Below are 22688 nucleotides of genomic sequence, written 5' to 3' on the forward strand. Positions count from 1 at the left end.
AATAGAAAGGAAAGGAAAAGGGATTTTTAAAACACTGTAAACAAAGGTAAAAGACAAATGAAAAATAGAGGGAAACATCTACAATACACATATGTATAGATGTTAATAATTTTAATACAATAATAGTTTTAAAAAATCAATATAAAAATATGACTACTCCAATTGAAATATGGGCAAATGATTTGTATAAGCAATTCACATTTAGAATAAAATCTCAACTCCTTACAGGAGTTTACAGGCCTCCTTTGGCCTTATAGGTTCCATGGATCTGTCACTGCCTACCTCTCTGACCTCAGCTCCTGACTTTCTCTCCTACTTACTATTCTCTAGCCACATGGGATTTCTTCGAGTCTTGAAATAGACTAAACTCCTTCCTGCCTCAGAATATTTGCACTTATTGTTTCCTATTCCTCTTATGAGTTTGCCCCATATCTTTGCATACCTAAATCTTTCTCATAATTGGGTATTCAAATATCACATCTTCAGAGAAGCCTTCTGCAATGACCCAGTATATACAGCATCACATCATCTTATTTTTGTATAGCTTGTGTCACCATCTGAAGTTGCATGTGTGTGCTGTCTTCTCCAACTCCCATTTGAAGGCAAGCTCCCTGAGAGGAGAGCCCCCTATCTCTTGTTTGTTGCACTATCCCTAGCGTATAGAATGCTCCCTGGTGCATAGCAGGTGCTATGTAGAGAAGGGGCTAAAATGACTAACACAATTAAGAAAAATAAGAACACGTGATCCATTAACATGAACAAAGGCTTGATTCCATAGGTAATCAAAGAAATGCAAATGAAAACAATAGGAACTTTTATCACCATTTAGATTGACAATAATCAAAAAGAATATGCTACTGTCTGCTGATGGAAATGTAAATTGGTAGACATTTTGTGGAAGGTAAATTGGTAAAATCCAATAAGTTTAAATTTTTAAATCTTTTGAGCCACAATTCTATGAAGAGTCCTAGGAAAAGATCACTTCTGCTTCAGACCCAAATGATAAAACTTTGAATCTAAGATGCTCATTGAACCTCCAGCACAAGAAACATGAAGATAGCACCAAAACAAATAATACCAAAATTGCTCAAAACTTGGATACAGAGAAAATCTTAAAACAGCCAGAGAAATAAAAGAGTAAATATATTCAGAGGAACAAAATGAAAGATGACAGCATATTTCTTATGGTAAACAATGCAAGTGAGGTGATAATGGAGAACATCTTCAAAGTGCTGAAAGAAACTGTCAACCTATAATTCTATACCTGGAAAAAGTATCTGTTTGGGGCTGAACTGTGCCCAGCTCCAAATTTGTATGTTGAAATCCTAACTTCCCAGTAGCTCAGAATGTCACTGTATTTGGAGATAGGACTTTTAAGAGGTAATTAAAATAAAATAAAGTCGTATGTGTGGGCCCTAATCCAGTATGACTGGCATCCTTGTAATACCTTATAATAAGAGATTAAGGGGGTGCCTGGGTGGCTTAGTTTGTAAAGTGTCCAACACTTAATCTCAGCTCAGGTCATGATCTCTCAGTTTGTGAGACTGAGCCTTGCTTGGTATTCTCTCTCCCTTGCTCTGACACTCCCCCACTCACACATTCTCTCTCTCTCTCTCTCTCTCTCTCTCTCTCTCTATATATATATATATATATATATATATATGTGTGTGTATATATATATGTATATATATATGTGTATATATATATATGTGTGTGTATATATATATATATATATATCTCAAAATAAAAAAAAATAAACTTAAAAAAAATAAGAGAATAGGACACAGATGCAGTCTGAGAGCTAACAATGTGAGGACATAGAAGGCAGCCATCCACAAGCCAAACAGAGAGGCTTCAGAAGAAACCTAACCTGTGAATACCCTGATCTTTAATTTTTGGCCTCCAGAACTCAAGGGAAATACATTTCTGTTGTTTAAGAAACCCAGTCTGGGTATTTTGTTATGGCAACCCTAGAAAGCTAATACGATATCTTTTAAAAATGAAAACAGGGGCGCCTGGGTGGCTCAGTTGGTTGAGCGTCCGACTTCGGCTCAGGTCACGATCTTGCGGTCCGTGAGTTCGAGCCCCGCATCAGGCTCTGGGCTGATGCTCAGAGCCTGGAGCCTGCTTCCGATTCTGTGTCTCCCTCTCTCTCTGCCCCTCCCCCGTTCATGCTCTGTCTCTCTCTGTCTCAAAAATAAATAAATGTTAAAAAAAAAAATTAAAAAAAATTTAAAACTATCTTCTAAAAAAAAAATGAAAACAAAATACTTTTACAAAATATTTTTTAGAAAAATCTGAAAGAATTCATTACTAGCAGACCCATACAATAAGAAATGTTAAATAAGCAGAAGAAAATGAGGATAGATCAAAATATAGATCTTCACAAAGGAGTGAGGAACATTGGAAAGATTTACTACATGAGTAGATATGTAAGAGCTTTAAAAATTATTTAAATCTCCTTAAAATATTATGTAGTGGGGGAGAAATGGCAGTGTGTTACTGTAAGGTTCTTATACCATAGTAAAGTGGTATAATATGACTTTAATGATTCTGAACCCAATTTCAATGTGTTTGTGTGGAGTTTTCCCCATATCACTAAGAAATTCTACAACACCAGCTGGATGTTCTATAATCAACTCAATTCGGACGCTATCTACCTGGAGATAGTCCTACAAAACTGCCCCCAACATACATACATTTGAGATGCCATTCACAAGCCCAGGTTATCACCTACACTTCTGTTCAGCTGGTCATAGATTGGAGGTTCCAATGACTCCCTTCTTCAGTTCCATTAATTTGCTATTGTGGCTCACAGGATTCAGAGAAATATTTACTTACCAGATTACCAGTTTATTATAAAGGGATATAATTTAGGAACAATCGGATGGGAGAAATGCACAGGCAAGGTATGGAGAAAGGGTGAGTTTCCTTCCCACTCTCCCTGAATCTCTACATGTTCACCAACCTAGAAATTCGCCAAATCCTGTCCTTTTTTTTTTTTTAAATGCACGTTTCATTATATACGTGTGATTAATTAAATAATTGGCCATTGGTGACTTAATTCAATCTCCAGCCCCTCTCCCCTCCCTGGAAGTAAGGTGGTGAGATTCAAAGTTCCAACCAGCTAATCACTGGGTGACTCAACTGGCAACCAGCCTGTATTCTTAGATGACTTATGGGCTTTCTAAAAGTCAACCTAATTAACATACCAAAAACACCTTTATCACTCTCATCACTTAGGGTATTCCAAGGGTTTTAGGAGCTCTATACCAGAAATGAGGATGAAACCAACTATATATTTCTTTCTTTTTAATTCAACAATTAATAAACATAAAAATAAATAACATTAATAAAATATCAATTGAAGTAACCTGATCATCTTATTAAATAACACTTGGAAAGTTCTTAATTCTGATTTTTATGTCATATTATATATTCAAACATAGAAAAAAACCTCAAAAATCACTTTAATAACTTAAAACAATATTAACACAAAAAATCATGTTAAACCTTTGAGTTATTTTCAATAACTTTCTTCTTCTTTCATAAAATGTGTATATGTTTTCATTATGGTAGACCTAAAAAAAGAACTAAGAATTCAAGCAATACCTCATTTTAGAGCTAGCTGAATAATTTCAAAAAGGTTTAATAATTCCTACTCATTATATCAAGGCATATGGGAATAACGAGCAGTGCTAGACATCTAAATTCCTTCGACTTTGCTCCATCCAAATATTCTCAGTTTATTTACTTTCCTTTTCCCTGATGGTTATAGATTTCCTTGCTTTCTCAACTAAAAAGCTTACCCAGCGCTAACTTTTCTAGCTTGTGTTTTTAATCATATTCTTTTTTAGCTGTTCTATTAGGCTTCAAAAAGTTCAAACCTCCCATAATTTAAAACCACCACCAAATACTACCGTTAATAATAAATCTGCACCCCCCATTTTTCCTTTGTCCTCTAAAGGCAGTGCTCTCAAAGCCAGCCCTTTATTTAGGATATCTTTCTACCTGGAATGTCTTCCATACTGCCACTCATCAAGGCTCATCCTAAATATAACCTTCTCTCTTATTTGGTCATATATTCTTTCATAAAGGATGCTCACACTAATCATAGCAACCTACAAATTCATGTTTAGCTCATTTTTTTGGTACTTTTCCCTTTTTTAAATTTAAATTTTAGGGTCACCTGGGTGGCTCAGTCCGTTAAGCATCTGACTTTGGCTCAGGTCATGATCTCTTGGCTCATGAGTTTAAGCCCCACTTCAGGCTCTGTGCTGACAGCTCAGAGCCTGGAGCCTGCTTCGGATTCTGTGTCTCCTTCTCACTCTCTGCCCCTCTCCCACTCACACTCTGTTTCTCTCTCTCAAAAAAAAAAAACATTAAAATTTTTTTTAAATAAAATAAAATTTTAATTTTAGTTAGCTAACGTGCAGTGCAATATTGGCTTCAGGAATAGAATTCAGTGATTCATCACTTACATACAACACCCAGTGCTCATCACAAGTGCCCTCCATAGTACCCATCACCCATCTAGCCCATGTCTCACCACCTCCCTCCATCAACCCATAATTTGTTCTCTATCATTAAGAGTCTCTTGTGGTTTGTTTCCCTCTCTTCTCTTTTTTCACCATTCCCATATGGTCACCTGTTTTGCTTCTTAAATTCCACATATGAGTGAAATCATATGGTATTTCTCTTTCTCTGATTGAGTTATATTGCTTAGCATGATACATCCTAGCTCCATCTACATCATTGCAAATGTCAATATTTCATTCTGTTCGATAGCTGAATAATATTCTATTGTGTATGTATGCCACATCTTCTTTATCCATTCATCAGTCAATGGACATTTGGGCTCTCTCCATAGTTTGGGTATTGTTGATCATGCTGCAATAAACATTGGGGTGCATGTAACCCCTTCAAAAGGTACTTTTGTATCCTTTGAGTAAATACCTAATAGTGCAATTGCTGGATCATAGGGTAGTTCTATTTTTAAATTTTGAGGAACCTCCATGCTGTTCTCCAGAGCGGCTGCATCAGTTTGCATTCCCACCAACAGTGCAAGAGGGTTCCCCTTTCTCCACATCCTTGCCAACACCTGTTGTTTCTTGTGTTGTTGATTTTAACCATCTGACAGGTGTGAGATGGTATCTCATTGTGGTTTTGATTTGTATTTCCTGATGATTAGTGATATTGAGCATCTTTTCATGTGTCTGTTGGCCATCTTGATGTCTTCTTTGGACAAGACCAACTATAAATTTCTTATTTAAAAATCACAATATCACAGACTTTAAGGTAATCTGTGATAAGTTAAATATATATAATACAAACACTAAAACAACCACCAAAATAACACATAAAAAAACATTTCTAGCTATTTACAAAGTAAATAAATGGGATCATAAAAAATAATCCAAAATATGGCACACAAAAGGAAAAAAGAAACAAAGTACAGATGGCACAAATAGAAAACAGTAAGATGGTAGACTTAAATCTCATCATATAACTAATCATATTAAATATAAATGATCAAACATTCTAGTTGAAAGGCAGAGATTGTCTGGTTTTGATTAAAAAAAAGAAAGAAGACCCAACCATATACAAGAAATATACTTTAAATGTAAACACACAAATAAATAAAAAGTAAAATAAAGGTATATCATGTTAATGCTATGCAAAAGAAATCTGTATGATATATTAATATCAGACAAAGTAGATTTCACAACAGAGTATTACCAGGGACAAAGGAGTTCATTTTATAATGGTAAAGGTTAAATTCATCATGAGGACATAACAATCCACACAAATGCTTGTATACAGAATAACAGAGCTATAAAACACATTAAGCAAAAACTGATAGAACTGCAAGAAGTAGACAAATTCATAACCTTAGTCAAAGATGTCAATCACCTATCTCAATAATTATTGCAACATGTAGATAGAAAATGAATAAAGATATAGAAGACTTGAAGATATTGAGAAGTCTCAATATATTTAAAAGTATTATTAATACAATATTTTTTCTAAGATCACAATAGAATTAAACTGGAAATCAATTATGATCTCTGGAAAAATTCCAAATATTAGGAAACTAACCGGTGCGTTTTTAAATAATGGATCAAAGAAGAAATCAAAACGGAAATTAGACATTACTTTAAACTGAATGAAAATAAACACAACATACTAAAAATTCATAAGATGCTGGTAAAGCAATACCTAGGGTGATAGTCATAACACCAAATATTTATACTAAAAAACACTAAAAGTCTCAAATCAATAACTTCAGCTTCCACATTAAGAAACTATTTTTTAAAAGATCAAATTAAACTCGAAGTAAGCAGATGAAAGGAAATAATAAAGAGCAAATGCAGAGAACAATGAAATAGAAAACAAAAGAATAACAGAGAAAAATCAATGAAATAAAAAGCTGGTTCTTTCAGATGATCAATAAAATTGAAACTCTCTAGCCAGATTTATAAGGAAAAAAAAAAAAGAAATACACAAATTGCCAATATCAGGAATTAGAGAAGTAACATCACTCTAGAATCTATAGATATTAAAAGCATAATAAAGGACAAGCATAATAAGTAAACAACATTATGCTAGTAAAGTCAACAACTTAGATAAAATAAAATTCCTTGAAAGACACAAACTATCAAGAAGATACAAAACATGAGAAGAAATAATCTAAGTAGTCCTATATCTATCAGAAAAATAAACTTATAGTTAAAAAACATTCCCATAAAGAAAACTCTAGGTCCAAATGGCTTGGCTGATGAATCATACCAAACATTTAAAGAAGTCATACCACCTCTACACAAACTCTTTCAGAAATTTAAAGAAAAAATATTTTAAAACATATCCATTTTGTTATTATTTTATTTTAAAGAGAGAGAGTGAGCAAGCGGGGGAGAGGGGCAAAGTGAGAGAGAGAGAGAATCCTAAGCAGTGTGGATCCCACAACCCTGGGATCATGACCTGAGCTGAAATCAAGAGTCAGATGTTCAACTGAGCCATCCATATACCCCAAAACATCCATTTACCTTAATAATATATTATGTATAATTATAATCAATACCCTTTCATTAACACATAACATGTACATGGGGGTAATAGAGCTCTGAAGAGACAACAAAGAAAAGTGGAGTTTGATGAAGAAGAAACGGGAGAAGATCCCAGACAAAGAGCTCTGCTACACAGGATAGAAGAGGATGCTCGTAAGGGAGAGTTCCTCTCTCCAGATGCTCTCAACAACCCAGGAGCAAGAAACATTGCCTATGTTTCACTGAGGTTATACTAATATTTCCAGAGCACTACTGAGTAATAATTGTAGCCAATAGCAATGTTTCACTCTATATCAGCATCTACTACCATTTATTGAGGATCATCCATATGCTGGGTTCTATGCTGGAAATCTCTGTGAGTGATATTTCTTCCTATCCTTACAGCCACCCTCTGTTTTAGGAACACCATCAAGTACAGCACACTCCTGCCAGGGTTCTGAGTTTTTTCACCAGTCAGGAGAAGCACAAGATGAAATAATGGAAGGCAAAGAAACCATGAGAAGAATCAGGTTAGATTTATCCATTGATGTAATCCATATGGCAAGCTCCTCCTTTCTTTCTTCCACAAATGATGTCTCTAATAACCTTTCTGGAAGGGAGAAACAGGCAGCAGTGAGGGGCGGGGAACAGGGATAGAATCCATCTTACTATGTCTCCAACTGGGCCATCATCCTCAGGGCATATCCTCATCACTTTGTGGTCTATAATGAAGTTGTTTCCTCAGCCTAGTAGATGAGCTCTGGTAATAACTCTTTTTCTATATTCCCACCTTCCTTTCATTGAATTCTGATGAAAAATTATGCCAATCTTTATTGCTAAATCCACATGGGGTTGGAAAGGAATGATGAAAAAAATCGATTGCCTTTTCCCTGATCCAAGTTTCAGTTCTTTGAATAAAAGAATAAAGCTTTATTGTCCAGAGCTTCTAAATATATGCCAATTTCCAACTTTTCCTTCTCTTTTCTTCTCATAGACCTTTCTCTTTTAAGCCACAAATACCTCTGTCTGACTCTCCCTTCAGAATAACCAATCCCTAGTACCCTTATTGGACATTAGAAATCCATGGGGCGCCTGGGTGGCGCAGTCAGTTAAGCGTCCGACTTCAGCCAGGTCACGATCTCGCGGTCCGTGAGTTCGAGCCCCGTGTCAGGCTCTGGGCTGATGGCTCGGAGCCTGGAGCCTGTTTCCGATTCTGTGTCTCCCTCTCTCTCTGCCCCTCCCCCGTTCATGCTCTGTCTCTCTCTGTCCCAAAAATAAATAAAAAACGTTGAAAAAAAAAATTAAAAAAAAAAAAAAAAGAAATCCATAACTGCAGGCATTTGATAAGTGAAAATGGCTTTATCTGATTTAGCAGAACTGTTGGCTGAACTCTGGTCTTACCATCTTCTGGCTCTGCTAGGAAGTAAGGAAGTGGGAGAGGGAGCTTTGGGGCAGTGGAATGTTGGAAAGATAGAAAAACAGGGGGGAATTTTTCCACTCTGAGTTGCAGCTATTTTTTTCCCTCAAAGCCATCTGAAATGAAACATATTTTACCATCACGAGGACTCATTTCCTTCTTCAGACTTTCCTATCTCCCATTAGAGAAGTTCAAATTCCTTCTTTTGGCCTATGTCTTAGAAAACAGTAACACAGCTATGAATAGAGACTGCCCCTTTCCACCCTGGTTAAAGCTGTTCCGCAGCGTTCTCACACTGTCTGAGAATTAGGGCTCCATAACTTCATTTTGAACCCATGTTTCTCTTTTGAGTACTGGAGTGAGAAAGAAAGTACAGTTTTGATTCTCAATCAATACCACCTCTCAATTTGGATAAATTAAAGGCTCCAGCCAACAAGCAATTAATCACAAGATAACCTACAGTGAATGCTAACATATAGAGTGGAGAAGAAGGGAAAAGATAACTGGTTATTAGCCACCTGTGTTACTGCTCCTACTGTTTCTGCAGGAACATTTAGAACATCTTGGTCCTATAGGTAGGAGGGAATGGAACACATATGAATGGAGGAAAAGGTTGCATGGAAATAAATGAAGATTACCTAAATGAGAACAAACAGAAGCTATTTATTCAGAGCTTGCTATAACAGAGGAGTCAGCCACCATCATTTGCCATTTGGTAGAGATTCAAAAGCAAGCAGGAAGCTTTACAGTAAAAAAAAAAAAAAAAGGCATGAGGATAGCCTCATAAGCTCTGATTGGAGTTTGTTAGCATAAGGAGCTGGATGCCAGCTAATTAGAAGTGGAACATGTTATATAATTGATTTGGAAAGCATATTTGGCTTTTAAGCTTGGTCTTGAGTTGAAAATAGGGGCAAAAAATCGGGAAACTGGCAAGGTCAGTTGGGAAATGGTGGAGTGGAAAGACCCTATGCTCACCTCATCCCATGGATACAACTAAATAACATTCGCATAAGCATAAACAACCCAGAAAATGACCTGAAGACTGGCAGAACAAATTCCACAACTAAAGGTAGAGAAGAAGCCACACTGAAGAAGGTGGAAAGAGTGAAGATGTGGTCTGGGAGTGAAAGGGACCATGGCCAACGATGGGGGGATGGAGCTGGTGGTGCAGAGAAGGGTGAAAAACAGACTTTCACACCAGGGAGTCCACAGATGAATAGGGAGGATGAACCCCCATAATATTTGCCTTTGAAAGTGAGAGGGGCCAAATCTCATGAGTTCTTACAATCAGCAGGACGTAAAGCCTGGAATTTTAAAAATCAGTGGCTCTGCTCTGGGAGAACCTAGAAGGTGTTAGGAAGCAGAATCCCTCTGCCCTTAAAGAACCAGCATGACAAACAGCTCTTGCAGATATAGTGTAGAACCAGTACTTTGAAGAATGCCAGGGGCAGACAGGAGGGAAAAAGACTTGCCCATCTCAGAGCATGGCCTGGAGAGGCAAGGATCATGGGAGAGCCCTCCAGGAACAACGGAGCTAACAGGCGCAATTTCCCTCCCCACGCCCCATCTGTGGAACCAACACTGCCCCAACATTTGTTACCTAACTTGCTTACACCAAGTCCCAACCCCTGCAAGTTGAGAATAGTCTTAGGGAACTCAGTGAATCCATCAAGGTTAATACATTCCCATTATAGAGGTTTCAGAAGAAGAAGAGAGAAAAAGGAACAGAAAATTTATGTGAAGAAATAATAGCTGAAAACTTCCCTAATCTGGAGAAGGAAATAGATAGCCAGATCCAGGATGCACAGAGATCCCCACAAAAACTCAATACACCAAGAGACATAGTAATCAAAATGGCAAAAAAGTAGTGATAAAAAAATTTTTTTAGGAGTGCCTGGCTGGCTCAGTTGGAAGAGCTTGTGACTCTTAATATTGGGGTTGTGAGTTCAAGCCCCACACTGGGTGTAGATACTACTTAAACAAAACAAAATGGCACCTGGGTGGCCCAGTCAGTTGGGCATCTGACTTTGGCTCAGGTCATGATCTCGCAGTTCATGAGTTTAAGCCCCACATGGGGTTCTGTGCTGACAGCTCAGAGCCTGGAGCTTGTTTTGGATTCTGTGTCTCACTCTCTGCCTCTGCACCACTCGCACTCTGTCTCTCCCTCTCTCAAAAAATGAATAAACATTAAAAAAAAAAAAGAAGGCCTCATTCAACGCGGCGTTAGCTCTCCAGGTAGCTGTTTCTTTGGCAAGCGGGGCCGGGCCCATCCTGAAGCAACTATGTCTAAGGGACCTGCAGTTGGCATTGATCTTGGCACCACCTACTCCTGTGTGGGTGTTTTCCAGCACGGGAAAGTGGAAATAATTGCCAACGATCAGGGAAACCGAACCACCCCAAGTTATGTCGCCTTTACTGACACCGAACGATTGATCGGTGATGCTGCAAAGAATCAAGTTGCAATGAACCCCACCAACACAGTTTTTGATGCCAAACGCCTGATTGGACGTAGATTCGACGACGCTGTTGTCCAATCTGATATGAAGCATTGGCCCTTCATGGTGGTGAATGATGCCGGCAGGCCCAAGGTCCAAGTAGAATACAAGGGAGAGACCAAAAGTTTCTATCCAGAGGAAGTATCTTCTATGGTTTTGACAAAGATGAAGGAAATCGCAGAGGCTTACCTTGGGAAGACTGTTACTAATGCTGTAGTCACAGTACCTGCCTATTTTAACGATTCTCAGCGTCAGGCTACCAAAGATGCTGGAACTATTGCCGGTCTTAATGTACTTCGAATCATCAATGAGCCAACAGCTGCTGCTATCGCTTACGGCTTAGACAAAAAGGTTGGAGCCGAGAGGAATGTGCTGATCTTTGACTTGGGAGGTGGCACTTTTGATGTGTCAATCCTCACTATCGAAGACGGGATCTTTGAGGTCAAGTCTACTGCTGGAGACACCCACTTAGGTGGAGAAGACTTTGACAACCGAATGGTAAACCATTTTATTGCGGAGTTCAAGCGCAAACACAAGAAGGACATCAGTGAGAACAAGAGGGCGGTCCGTCGCCTCCGTACCGCTTGCGAGCGCGCCAAGCGTACGCTTTCTTCCAGCACCCAGGCCAGTATTGAGATTGATTCTCTATATGAAGGAATCGACTTCTATACCTCTATTACTCGTGCCCGGTTTGAAGAGTTAAACGCTGACCTGTTCCGTGGCACGCTGGACCCTGTAGAGAAAGCCCTTCGGGATGCCAAGCTAGACAAGTCTCAGATCCACGATATTGTCTTGGTGGGCGGCTCTACGCGTATCCCCAAGATTCAGAAACTTCTACAAGACTTTTTCAATGGGAAGGAACTGAATAAGAGCATCAACCCTGATGAGGCTGTCGCTTACGGTGCAGCTGTGCAGGCAGCCATCCTTTCTGGAGACAAATCTGAAAATGTTCAAGATTTGCTGCTGTTGGATGTCACTCCCCTTTCTCTCGGCATTGAAACCGCTGGCGGAGTCATGACTGTTCTCATCAAGCGCAATACTACCATTCCTACCAAACAGACCCAAACCTTCACTACCTACTCTGACAACCAGCCTGGTGTGCTCATTCAGGTTTATGAAGGTGAGCGTGCCATGACCAAGGATAACAACCTACTGGGCAAGTTTGAACTCACAGGCATACCTCCTGCCCCCCGTGGCGTTCCTCAGATCGAGGTCACCTTTGATATTGATGCTAATGGCATTCTCAATGTCTCTGCTGTGGATAAGAGCACAGGAAAAGAGAATAAGATCACCATCACAAACGACAAAGGTCGCTTGAGCAAGGAAGACATTGAGCGCATGGTCCAGGAAGCTGAGAAGTACAAAGCTGAAGATGAGAAGCAGCGAGACAAGGTGTCCTCCAAGAATTCCCTTGAATCTTACGCATTCAATATGAAAGCAACTGTCGAAGATGAAAAGCTTCAGGGTAAAATCAACGATGAGGACAAACAGAAGATTCTGGACAAGTGTAATGAGATCATCAACTGGCTGGATAAGAACCAGACTGCAGAAAAAGAAGAATTCGAGCATCAGCAGAAAGAGCTGGAGAAGGTCTGCAATCCCATCATTACGAAGCTGTACCAGAGTGCAGGAGGCATGCCTGGAGGAATGCCTGGAGGCTTCCCTGGTGGTGGAGCTCCCCCCTCTGGTGGTGCCTCCTCCGGGCCCACCATTGAAGAGGTTGATTAAGCCAACCTGAGCATAGGTCTAGCATTGTTCCACACAAAACATTTGAAGGACCCAAATTTGTAGCAAATTCCATGGCAGTGAAGTTGAGCTGCTATAGTTAATGAAACTGGGCATTCTTGATACTTGAATATGGAATATGTGCACAAGGAAAGGAAATACAACATTGCACTTTATAAGCACTGTATTGTTAAGTGGAAAATGCAATGTCTTAAATAAAACTGTATTTAAAATTGGCACCATAAAAAAAAAATAAATAAATAAAAAAAATAAAAAAAAAAAAAAGAAAAAAATTAAAAGCCACAGAAAAGACAGTTGCATACGAGGGAAACCCCATAAGTCTGTCATCAGATTTTTCAGCAGAAACTTTGCAGGCCAGGAGGGATTGGCAGGATACATTCAAAGTGCTGAAACAAAAGTCCAGGACCAGATAGCTTCACAGGTGAATTCTACTAAACATTTAAAGAAGAGATAATTCCCATTCTCAAGCTTTTCCAAAGAATACAAGAGAATGGAAAACTTCCGAATTTATTCTATGAAGCCAGTATCACCCTGATACCAAAACCAGATAAAGACACCACAAAAAAAGAAAACTACAGGCTAATATCTCTCATGAACATAGAAGCAAAATCCTCAACAAAATATTAGGAAACCAAATCCAACAATACATTACAAAAAATATACCAGCGTCAAGTGGGATTTATTCCCAGGATGCAAGCATGGTTCACTATTCACAAAACAGTCAACACGATACATCACATCAATACTAGAGAGGATAAAAACCATATGATCATTTCAATAGATGCAGAAAAAGCATTTGACAAGGTACAACATTCATTCATGATAAAAACCCTCAAAAAGGAAGTCTAGAGGGAAAATACCTCAACATAATAAAGGTTATATAAGAAAAACCCACAGCCAACATTATACTCAATGGTGAAAAACTGAGAGCTTTTTCCCTAAGGTCGGGAACAAGACAAGGATGTCCACTCTCACCACTTTTATTCAACATAGTACTGGAAGTCCTAGCCACAGTCATCAGACACCATAATGAAATAAAGGGCATCCAAATTGGTAAGGAAGATGTAAAACTGCCATTATTTGCAGATGACATAATACTATATATAGAAAACCCAAAAGACTCCATCAAAAAACTACTAGAACTGATAAATGAATTCAGTAAAGTTGCAGGATATAAAATAAATGTACAGAAATCTGTTGCATTCCCATACACTAATAATGAAACAGCAGAAAGAGAAATTAAAAAACAATCCCATTTACAATTGCACCAAAAACAATAAATTATCTAGGAATAAACTTAACCAAAGAAGTGAAAGACATGTACTCTGAAAACTATAAAACACTGATGAAAAAAATTCAAGACAATGCAAAGAACTAGAAAAATGTTTCATGCTCATGAGTTGGAAGAATAAATATTATTAAAATGTCTATACCGCCCAAAGAAATCTACAGATTTAATGCAGTCTCTATCAAAATACCATCAGCATTTGTCACAGAACTAGAATGATCCTAAAATTTGTATGAAACCAATAAGGCCCCAAACAGCCAAAGCAATCTTGAAAAAGAAAAAACTGGGGGTATCACAGTACCAGATTTTAAGTTATATTACAAGGTAGTAGTAATTAAAACAGTATAGTATTGACATAAAAATAGACATAGAGAGCAATGACATAGAACATAAAACCCATAAATAAACCCACAAGTATGTGGTCAATCAATCTTCAACAAAAGAAGAATGAATATACAGTGGGGAAAAGACAGTCTCTTCAACAAGTGGTGCTGGGACAACTGGACAGCCGTTTGCAAAGGAATGAAACTGGACCACTATCTTTCACCATACCCCAAGATAAATTCAAAATAGATTAAAGACCTACGTGTGAGATCTGAACCAAAAAAAATCCTTGAAGAGAGCACTATTGGCCATAATAACATTTTTCTAGATATGTCTCCTGAGGCAAGGGAAATAAGAGCAAAAATAAACTACTGGGGCTACATAAAAATAAAATGTTTCTGCACAGTGATGGAAACAATAAAACTGAAAGGCAACCTACTGAATGGAAGAAGATATTTGCAAATGACCATATCTGATAAAGGATTAGTATAGAAAACATATAAAGAACTGATACAACTCAATACCCAAAAACAAATAATTCAAAAAAAAATAAGAAGACATGAAAGACATTCGTCCAAAGAAGACATCCAGATGGCCAAGGAACACATGAAAAGATGCTTAACATCACTCATCATCAGGGAAATGCAAGTAAAAACTACAACAAGAAATCACCTTACACCTGTCAGAATGGTTAAAATCAACAACACAAGAAACAACAGATGTTGGCGAGGATGTGGAGAAAAAGGAACCCTCCTGCACTATTGGTAGGAATGCAAAGTGATGCAGCCACTGTGGAAAAGAGTGTGGAGGTTCCTCAAAAAGTTAAAAATAGAACTACCCTATGATCCAGCCATCGACTACTGGGTATTTACCCAAAGAATGTGAAAACATGAATTCAAAGGGATACATGCACTCCTATGTTTATAGCAGCATTATTCACAATAGCCAAACTATGGAAGCAGCCCAAGTGTACATCAATTTGATGAATGAATAAAGAAGATGTAATATATTACTCAGAAAAATATTACTAAGCCATAAAAAAGAATGAAATCTTGCCATTTGCAATGATATGGATGGAGTTACAGAGTATAATGCTAAGTGAAGTAAGTCAGCCAAAGAAAGACCAATACCATATGATTTCACTCATATGTGAAATTTATGAAACAAAACAACTGAGCGAAGAAAAAAGAGGGAAATAGACAGACCAAGAGACAAACCCAACCATAGAGAACAAACCGATGGTTACCAGACAGGCAGTGAGTTGGGGGATGGGTGCGATAGGGATGGGGATTAAGTACACTTACCATGATGAAATGAAACGAAGTGAAGTGAAGTGAAGTGAAAAATGAAATGAAATGAAATGAAATGAAATGAAATGAAATGAAATGAAATGAAAAAAAATCAGGAAGCTGACAATTATTGACCAGGTCCTGACCATTCTGGGACAATTGCTGCAGAGGTTGTGGTTTAGCTTCTAGGCTGGTTATTACAGACTTCTTTTGTAATATATGGTCGGGTCATTGTCCATGTATGTATTTAGTCTCTCCATGCTTAACCACCATTTTTGGTCTGATCTTCCTATAGCTACTCAGGAGACAGACTTTATGTCCTCAGGTCCTGGACCTCTGTGGAGGATTCCTATCATCAACTTTGTGTAGTTATTTACTGCTGTGTAATAAATTACCCCCCAAAAATTGTGGCTTAAAACAATATTCATTATCACAGTTTCTTTGGGTCAAGAATCCAGGTGTGGCTTAGCTGGTCCTCTGGTTTAGGGTCTCTTACAAGTATGCAATTAAGGTATCACCTGTGTCTTAGTCTATTAGGGTTGCTATATCAGGATACCACGGACTGTATGGCTTATAAACAACAGGAATTTATTTTTCACAGTTCCAGAGGCTGAGAAGTCCAAGATCAAGGTACAAACCCAAGATCATTTGATGTCTGGTAAGAATGTGCTCTCTGAGACAAATATCATATGACTTCACTCATAGGAGGAATTTAAGACACAAAACAGATGAACATAAGGGAAGGGAAGCAAAACTAATATAAAAACAAGGAGGGGGAAAACAAAGAGACTCTTAAATAGAACAAACTGAGGAGTGCTGGAGGGATTGTGGTGGTGGGGATGGGCCAAATGGGTAAGGGGCATTAAGGAAGACATTTGTTGAGATGAGCACTGTGTGTTATACATAGGGGATGAATCACTGGAATCTACTCCTGAAATCATTATGGCACTATATGCTAACTAACTTGGATGTAAATTAAAAATACATTAAAAAAAAAAAAGAAAGAATGTGCTTTCTGGTTCATAGACTTAAGTCTTTTTGCTGTAACTTCACGTGGCAGAAGGGGTGAAGGATCTTTCTGGAGTCTCTTTTATAAGGGTACTAATCCCATTCATGAGTGGTCCATGATCTAATTACCTCCCAGAATCCCCACCTACTAATACCATTGCATTGGAGGTTTAGATTTCAACATATAAATTTGGAGGGGAGAGGATACAAATATTCAATCCTTAGCATCCCAGTTCTGTAGTCATCTTAAGCATCAACTAGGGAAAGATCCACTTCCAAGTCCACTCTCAACAATCCTGCTCACTTGGTTGTTGGCAGGATTCAGTTTTTTTGAGGCCTTATTGGACTGAGGGCTTCGGTTCCTCACCAGCTGTGGGCCAGCAGCGACTTTCAGTTCCTTGCCCCTTGTTTCTCTCCATGGGTCTCTGTAGCCCACAACATGGCAGTTTCTTTCATCAGAGCCAGGAAACCAAAAAGAGCCAGAGATAGAGAATGTGAGCAAGACAGAAGTCAGAGTCTTTTGCAACCTAATCTTAGAAGTGACATCCAACTTCTTTTGCCATATATTCTATTCATTAGAAGTGTCAACCTTAAATTGTCGGGAGGCAACAGTTAAGCAAAAGCATTTATTTGGGATCAAAGAATTGCAGTTCAGGATTTGGGTAGCAACCCAAACAGCAAAAGTCAGGGGCTTTTAAAGACAAAAAAAGGGAATGCTTGTATAAGTTGTTTACAAAGACTTTTGATTGGTGTTGGCAGCAGAAAACTAATCTTGGCCAAATATAATTGGTTGCTAAGGCTATCACTAAGCAAAAGTTTGCTACTGTAGCAAGTGGCAAGCCTTCTTGCCTGCAGAGTTCTTGGAGTATTTGCACTTTGGCCCTGTTCAAAAGTTCATGGTTCCACCGGTAAGGATATGCATAAGGCCACCTCCTTAATGGCCTCCCAGCTCCACTTTAAACTCTCTTGACATAGGGGTGCCTGGGTGGCTCGGTTGGTTTTGTCCAACTCTTGATTTCCACTTAGGTCATGATCCTGTAGTTGGTGAGTTGAGCCCCTAGTCGGGCTCTGTGCTGATGGTGCAGAGCCTGAGTGGGATTCTCTGTCTCCCTCTCTCTCTGCCCCTCCCTCACGCACTCTCTTTCTCTCTCAAAAATAAACATTTAAAAAAATTAAAAATAAAATAAAATCCCTTGACATAAATGACTCCCATTTTATTTGACCTTTCTCAGAAGCAAAGTACGAGGTCCAGCTTACACTCAAGGGTGGGGATGATGCAAGAGAGTGAGTATCAGGAGTGGGGATCATTGAGGGCCATCTTGCAAGCTATCACAAAACTCTGTCAAATCAAAATCAGATCCAGACTAGTAAGAGACTTCATTAGTAGAGATCATTGCAAGAGTGGGGAAGGATTATTGCAGTAAGGAGAACATTGATGGACAGATCAGCAAGCATCTCAAGTTTGGGAAAAGTTTTCTTCTATAAAGTAGAGAATACAAGGCTATGGGATGAAAGGAACCAATATATGCATGGTTGTGTGGCAGTTCAGAGAATGTCTTACCCTGAGGCTGGCCTCTTTTCCAAGAGGACCCTTAAGGAAAGGCTATATGCTGGCCAAAGCTGAGGGTGGGCCCAGGTTCAATCCCCTGAGAGAACCAGAGAACCGTATCCTGGATTCAGTTAACAGCATTTTGTTCCTACTGATCAGTGGGGACAAAAACAGTTCATCCAATCATTGATGAGGCCAAGAATGGGAATTTGGATAATGAAAAGGCTACCCAGGAGCCTTATCTAACCCATATGGGAAGGGTACTTCTTTGCAGTAAGCCATTTCCTGGAACACAAAGGGCAAGGAGATTCCTTAAGCTTCCCTGTTTTCCCTGCTCAGCTCAAATTCAACAACATCATTTTCATTCCCATCCCTCTTGCTTCCAGCATGGGGGCACTTCCACAGAAGCTGACCATCCTTGGTTTGGCTCTGCACCCCAGTTTTTCACCCAGTGGGCTGCCTTGGGCAGGATGAGGAAGAAGAGGGGCAAGAAGAGGAAAGGAAAGAATAGAAAACATTTACTAAGCAGTTGGAGGTGTCAGCAGTGTCCTAAATGCTTTCTCCACATTATCTCATAAACTTTCCATTTAGCCACTTCTGGTTCCTTCCCATTCCTTCCCTCAGGCCCCACCCTTGACACCCCCTCCCCCCCCCCCACCCTCCAGTCATGAACTCATATTGCCCTGCACTACTCAAGATGCACTTGCCATTCACATGTTTCACTGCATTACTATTATTTATAAATAATTCCTAGACTGCAGGCTGAGTGACCCCTTCACTTTTGTGAGTTCCCTGGCCTTCCATTTTTTATCTGTAAAAACTGGGACTGAAGAAGTGAACACTGTGTTGGGTTTACAGAATCTTAGATTTTGTGTTTCTCAGGTGACCACAAACCACTGGAAAACAGCCAAGCAAAGTCTCAAATCCACCTCAGAGAAGGAAACTTTCCCAACAATAGTACTTACCAGGATCTTCTCTTTGTAACAGAATCTTCTGCAACATTCCGCCAAGGCCACACCTCCTCTGATCCCACCACAAATAGAGCTCCCTCCATCCCATAACAAACCCTTCTAATACCTGGCTGCTTAAGGAACATCTTATCTTCTTTCCACAGAATTCTAGAACTCCTTGACATTCAAATAACTTCCTAGCTTCTCCAGCCATTCCCAATTTCCTGGCATCTACCATAGTATTTCGAATTCAACGTATCCAACAATGGAAGCCATTTCCTATAAGGAGGCCCAGAAAACACTGCGGATTAGAGGAAATACTGATTTGCCACAAAGGAAGGTAATTATATAAAAGAAGCTAAGAGCTGCTTGGCCTTGAGGAGAATGACTCACACAACCTACAAAATCACTTGTTAGAATACAGAAGTGGAAAGTAAGCATACACTAAACCCTTCTGTTTTTTAGAGCAGTAAAAATCTATTGTGTTAGGAAATAGGCTTCTATAAAGATTAGCCCTTAGCTTCTACAACATCGGTATAGGCAAACCTTTTTTCATTGTGCTTTGCAAATAAACTGCGTTCTTTACAAACTGAAGGTTTGTGGCAACCCTGTGTCAAGTCAAGTCTATTGGCACCATTTTTCTAACGGCATTTCCTTACTTTGTGCCTCTGTGTCACATTTTGGTAATTCTCATAATTTTTCAAATTTTTTCATTATTATATTTGTAATGGTGATCTGTGATCAGTGATCTTGGGTATGTTGGAATTATTTGGGGGCACCACAAACCTTGCCCATATAAGACGGTGAATTTAACTGATAAGTGTCGGGAGTGTTCTAAAGCCCCACCAACCAGTCCTTCCCTGCTTATACCTCACCTCTCTCCCCTCTCCTTGGGCTTCCCTATTCCCTGAGACACAACAATATTGATTTAGGCCAGTTAATAACCTCACAATGGCCTCTCAGTATTCGAGTGAAAGGAAGAGTCGATTGATAATGGCAGATTTCATTGTTGTCTTATTTTAAGAAATTGCCACCGCCACCCCAGCCTTCAAAAACAACCACCTGATCAGTCAGCAGCCATCAACAATGAGGCAAGATCTTCCACCAGCAAAAAGATTATAACTCACTGAAAGCTCAGATGATTGTTAGCATTTTATAGCAATAAGGGTATTTTTATTTTACTTTATTTTATTTTATTTTATTTTTTACTTTATTTTATTTTATCTTATTTTATTTTATTGAGAGCAAATGAAAATGTATGAGTGGGCAAGAGGGAGAGAGAGAGAGAATCCCAAGCAGGTTTCACACTCAGCGTGGAGCCCAATGTGAGGTTTGATCCCACGACTCTGGAATCATGATCTGAGCCAAAATCAAGAGCTGGACGCTCAACAGAATGAGCTACCCAGGAGCCCCACAATAAAGGTGTTTTTAAAAATTTTTTTAATTTTTTTAAATTTCTCTCTCAATTTAAATTGAGAGAGAGACAGACAGAGAGCAAGCAGGGAAGGGGCAGAGAGAGAGGGAAACACAGAATCAGAAGCAGGCTTCAGGCTCTGAGCTCTCAGCACAGAGCCCAAAGTGGGGGTCAAACTCACAGACCACAAGATCATGACCTGAGCTGCAGTCAGCCACCCAACCGACTGAGCCACTCAGACGCCCCAAGGTGTTTTTAAATTAAGGTATGTACATTGTTTTTTTTTTTAGACATAATGCTATTGCACACTAAATAGACTATAATATGGTGTCAACATTAACTTTTATATACACCAGGAAACCAAAAAATGCATTCGACTCACTTTATTGTAATAATTGCTTTTTTGTGGTGGTCTGGAACCAAACCTGCCATATCTCAAAGGTATGCCTGTACACAGTAACAAATGTATTATTGTCTCCATTTTTGTGAATGAGATTACCAAGTCGGGGAGCATGCTGAAGTTTACAGAGCATGCAGAGCGGCAGAGTGGTTTACAAATAAGCCCCATTCCAAAAAGTATGCAATGAGCTCACATGCCCTGAGTTCTTCTACTTACCCTCCCCTACCCCCCGAGTCCTGGAAGGCATGACTATATTTAACAATTATTTGTGCAACTTACACAGTGCTTTGTACATTATCAGTCTTCAGTAAGTATTTAGAATTCTGAACCTATGAAAACCTAGTTGAAAATGGCTTCAAATGCACATAACAGAAAATCCTAGTAACAGGAGCTCGGGTAAATAGGGCCTTATTTTACTCATATAACAGTGTCTTACATAGAGGTAGCTGGCTTGCTTAGGTCAGCAGTTTAGGTCAACATCTCTAGAATTCTCTTAAACTTCCAGAATGGGTGTTGGGATAGCCAACATGCAGTGTTGGACACAGGCCTTTAGAGGGCATCTGGTCCCAAACCTACATGTTATAGGGAGGGACTGCAGCCCAGAGAAGTTGCCCGAGATCTCACAGCTAAGTGACCAAGCTCAGATTTAAACCCAGAACTCCCTAAGCCATGGCCTTTTCTCTTTCTAAGAATTGATCCTTCTGGGATCCTGATATCTACTAGAAATAACCTGATAATGTATTATGAATTATTCTTTGATCACCCATATGTTCACCAGATTAAGAGATGTATTTATAACATAACCTGAGATTTCAGTGACTTATTCCCAAGCAGTGGTCATAATGGTGGAAATTACAGTTTCCATGTCACTCAGAGTGAGGAGAGATGATTTCGAGACCGGGGTTGGCAGTGCCTCCTCAGTCATATAGAAAACTAGTGACTCGCTTAGGTTGTTTGTCTGCTACTACCAACTTGTATTCAACCTTCTAAACCCAAGCATGCTATAGTAATTTGTCTTGTCTATGTTAGGGATTCCTGGCATGGAGCTCCCAAAGCCCTTGGAATTCCCTGAATGATAGTAATGTTTTCTTATGCTCCTGAAGTGATTTATGGTGTACCCCTAGAGAGCTTCAGCCTGGGGCTGATCACCAGGAAGTCCAACTACATGATTAGAGGGTTGGAACTTTGGGCCAGCCTAACCTCTGGGGAAGGGAAGGGGGCTAGAGATTGAGTTCAATCACGTGCCAATGATGTAATCAACCATGCCTATTTAGTAAAACCTCAATAAAAACTCTGGACACCAAAGTTCAGCGGAGCTTCCTTGTTGGTGAATACATTGATATGACACTGATATACACTCTAACTCCATGGGGAGAGGGCACAGAAGCCCTGCATCCCTCCCATACCTCACCCTATGCATGTCCTTTATATTAAAACTGTAATTGTAAGTAGAGTACCTTTCTGGGTTCTGTGAGTCTTTCTAGTGAATTATCCCACCTGAGGGAGCTGTGGGAAACCCTGAATCTGTAGACAGATAGTCAGAAGTGTGGCTGACATCTGGAGCGAGGGCAGTCTTATAGAGGAGTTCACCCTGAACTTGCAAAATCTGTACTAGCTCTGGGTAGTTAGCATCAGAACTGAATGGTAGCATACCCAGTTGGTGTTAGACAAGTTGGGGTGGAAATGAAACACCAACTCAGATTCACCCCCTCCTGGATGCCTTTCCCTCTCCAGATAGAATAAACCCTCCCTCTCCTGTGCT

At 39.3% G+C, this 22688-nt stretch overlaps 1 protein-coding gene and 1 long non-coding RNA gene across 3 annotated transcripts in view; one reads left to right on the plus strand and one right to left on the minus strand.

Annotated features, from left to right (window-relative positions):
- The window catches only part of LOC132661149 (uncharacterized), an 86924-nt gene extending 67490 nt beyond the window's left edge, over positions 1-19434 (minus strand). Inside the window, exon 1 of one of the 2 annotated variants that reach the window (XR_009602082.3) lies at positions 19240-19434. This is a non-coding gene — a long non-coding RNA (uncharacterized LOC132661149). The other variant, XR_009602084.3, reaches the window with a different exon arrangement.
- On the plus strand, positions 10669-12916 carry LOC132686103 (heat shock cognate 71 kDa protein). Its single transcript, XM_081790345.1, has one exon. The coding sequence runs from the start codon at positions 10746-10748 to the stop codon at positions 12684-12686; it is 1941 nt and encodes a 646-aa protein (XP_081646471.1). The 5' UTR covers positions 10669-10745; the 3' UTR covers positions 12687-12916.
- Positions 19435-22688: the final 3254 nt, after the last annotated feature.

This window comes from Panthera onca, chromosome D1 (assembly GCF_046562875.1).
Source record: "Panthera onca isolate mPanOnc1 chromosome D1, mPanOnc1 haplotype 2, whole genome shotgun sequence".
In the NCBI taxonomy this organism is placed as follows: Eukaryota; Metazoa; Chordata; class Mammalia; order Carnivora; family Felidae; genus Panthera; species Panthera onca.

What these genes read in the sequence shown, in the direction of transcription:
- LOC132686103 (XM_081790345.1), top strand. Translation starts at nt 10,746, where the DNA reads ATGTCTAAGGGACCTGCAGTTGGCATTGATCTTGGCACCACCTACTCC.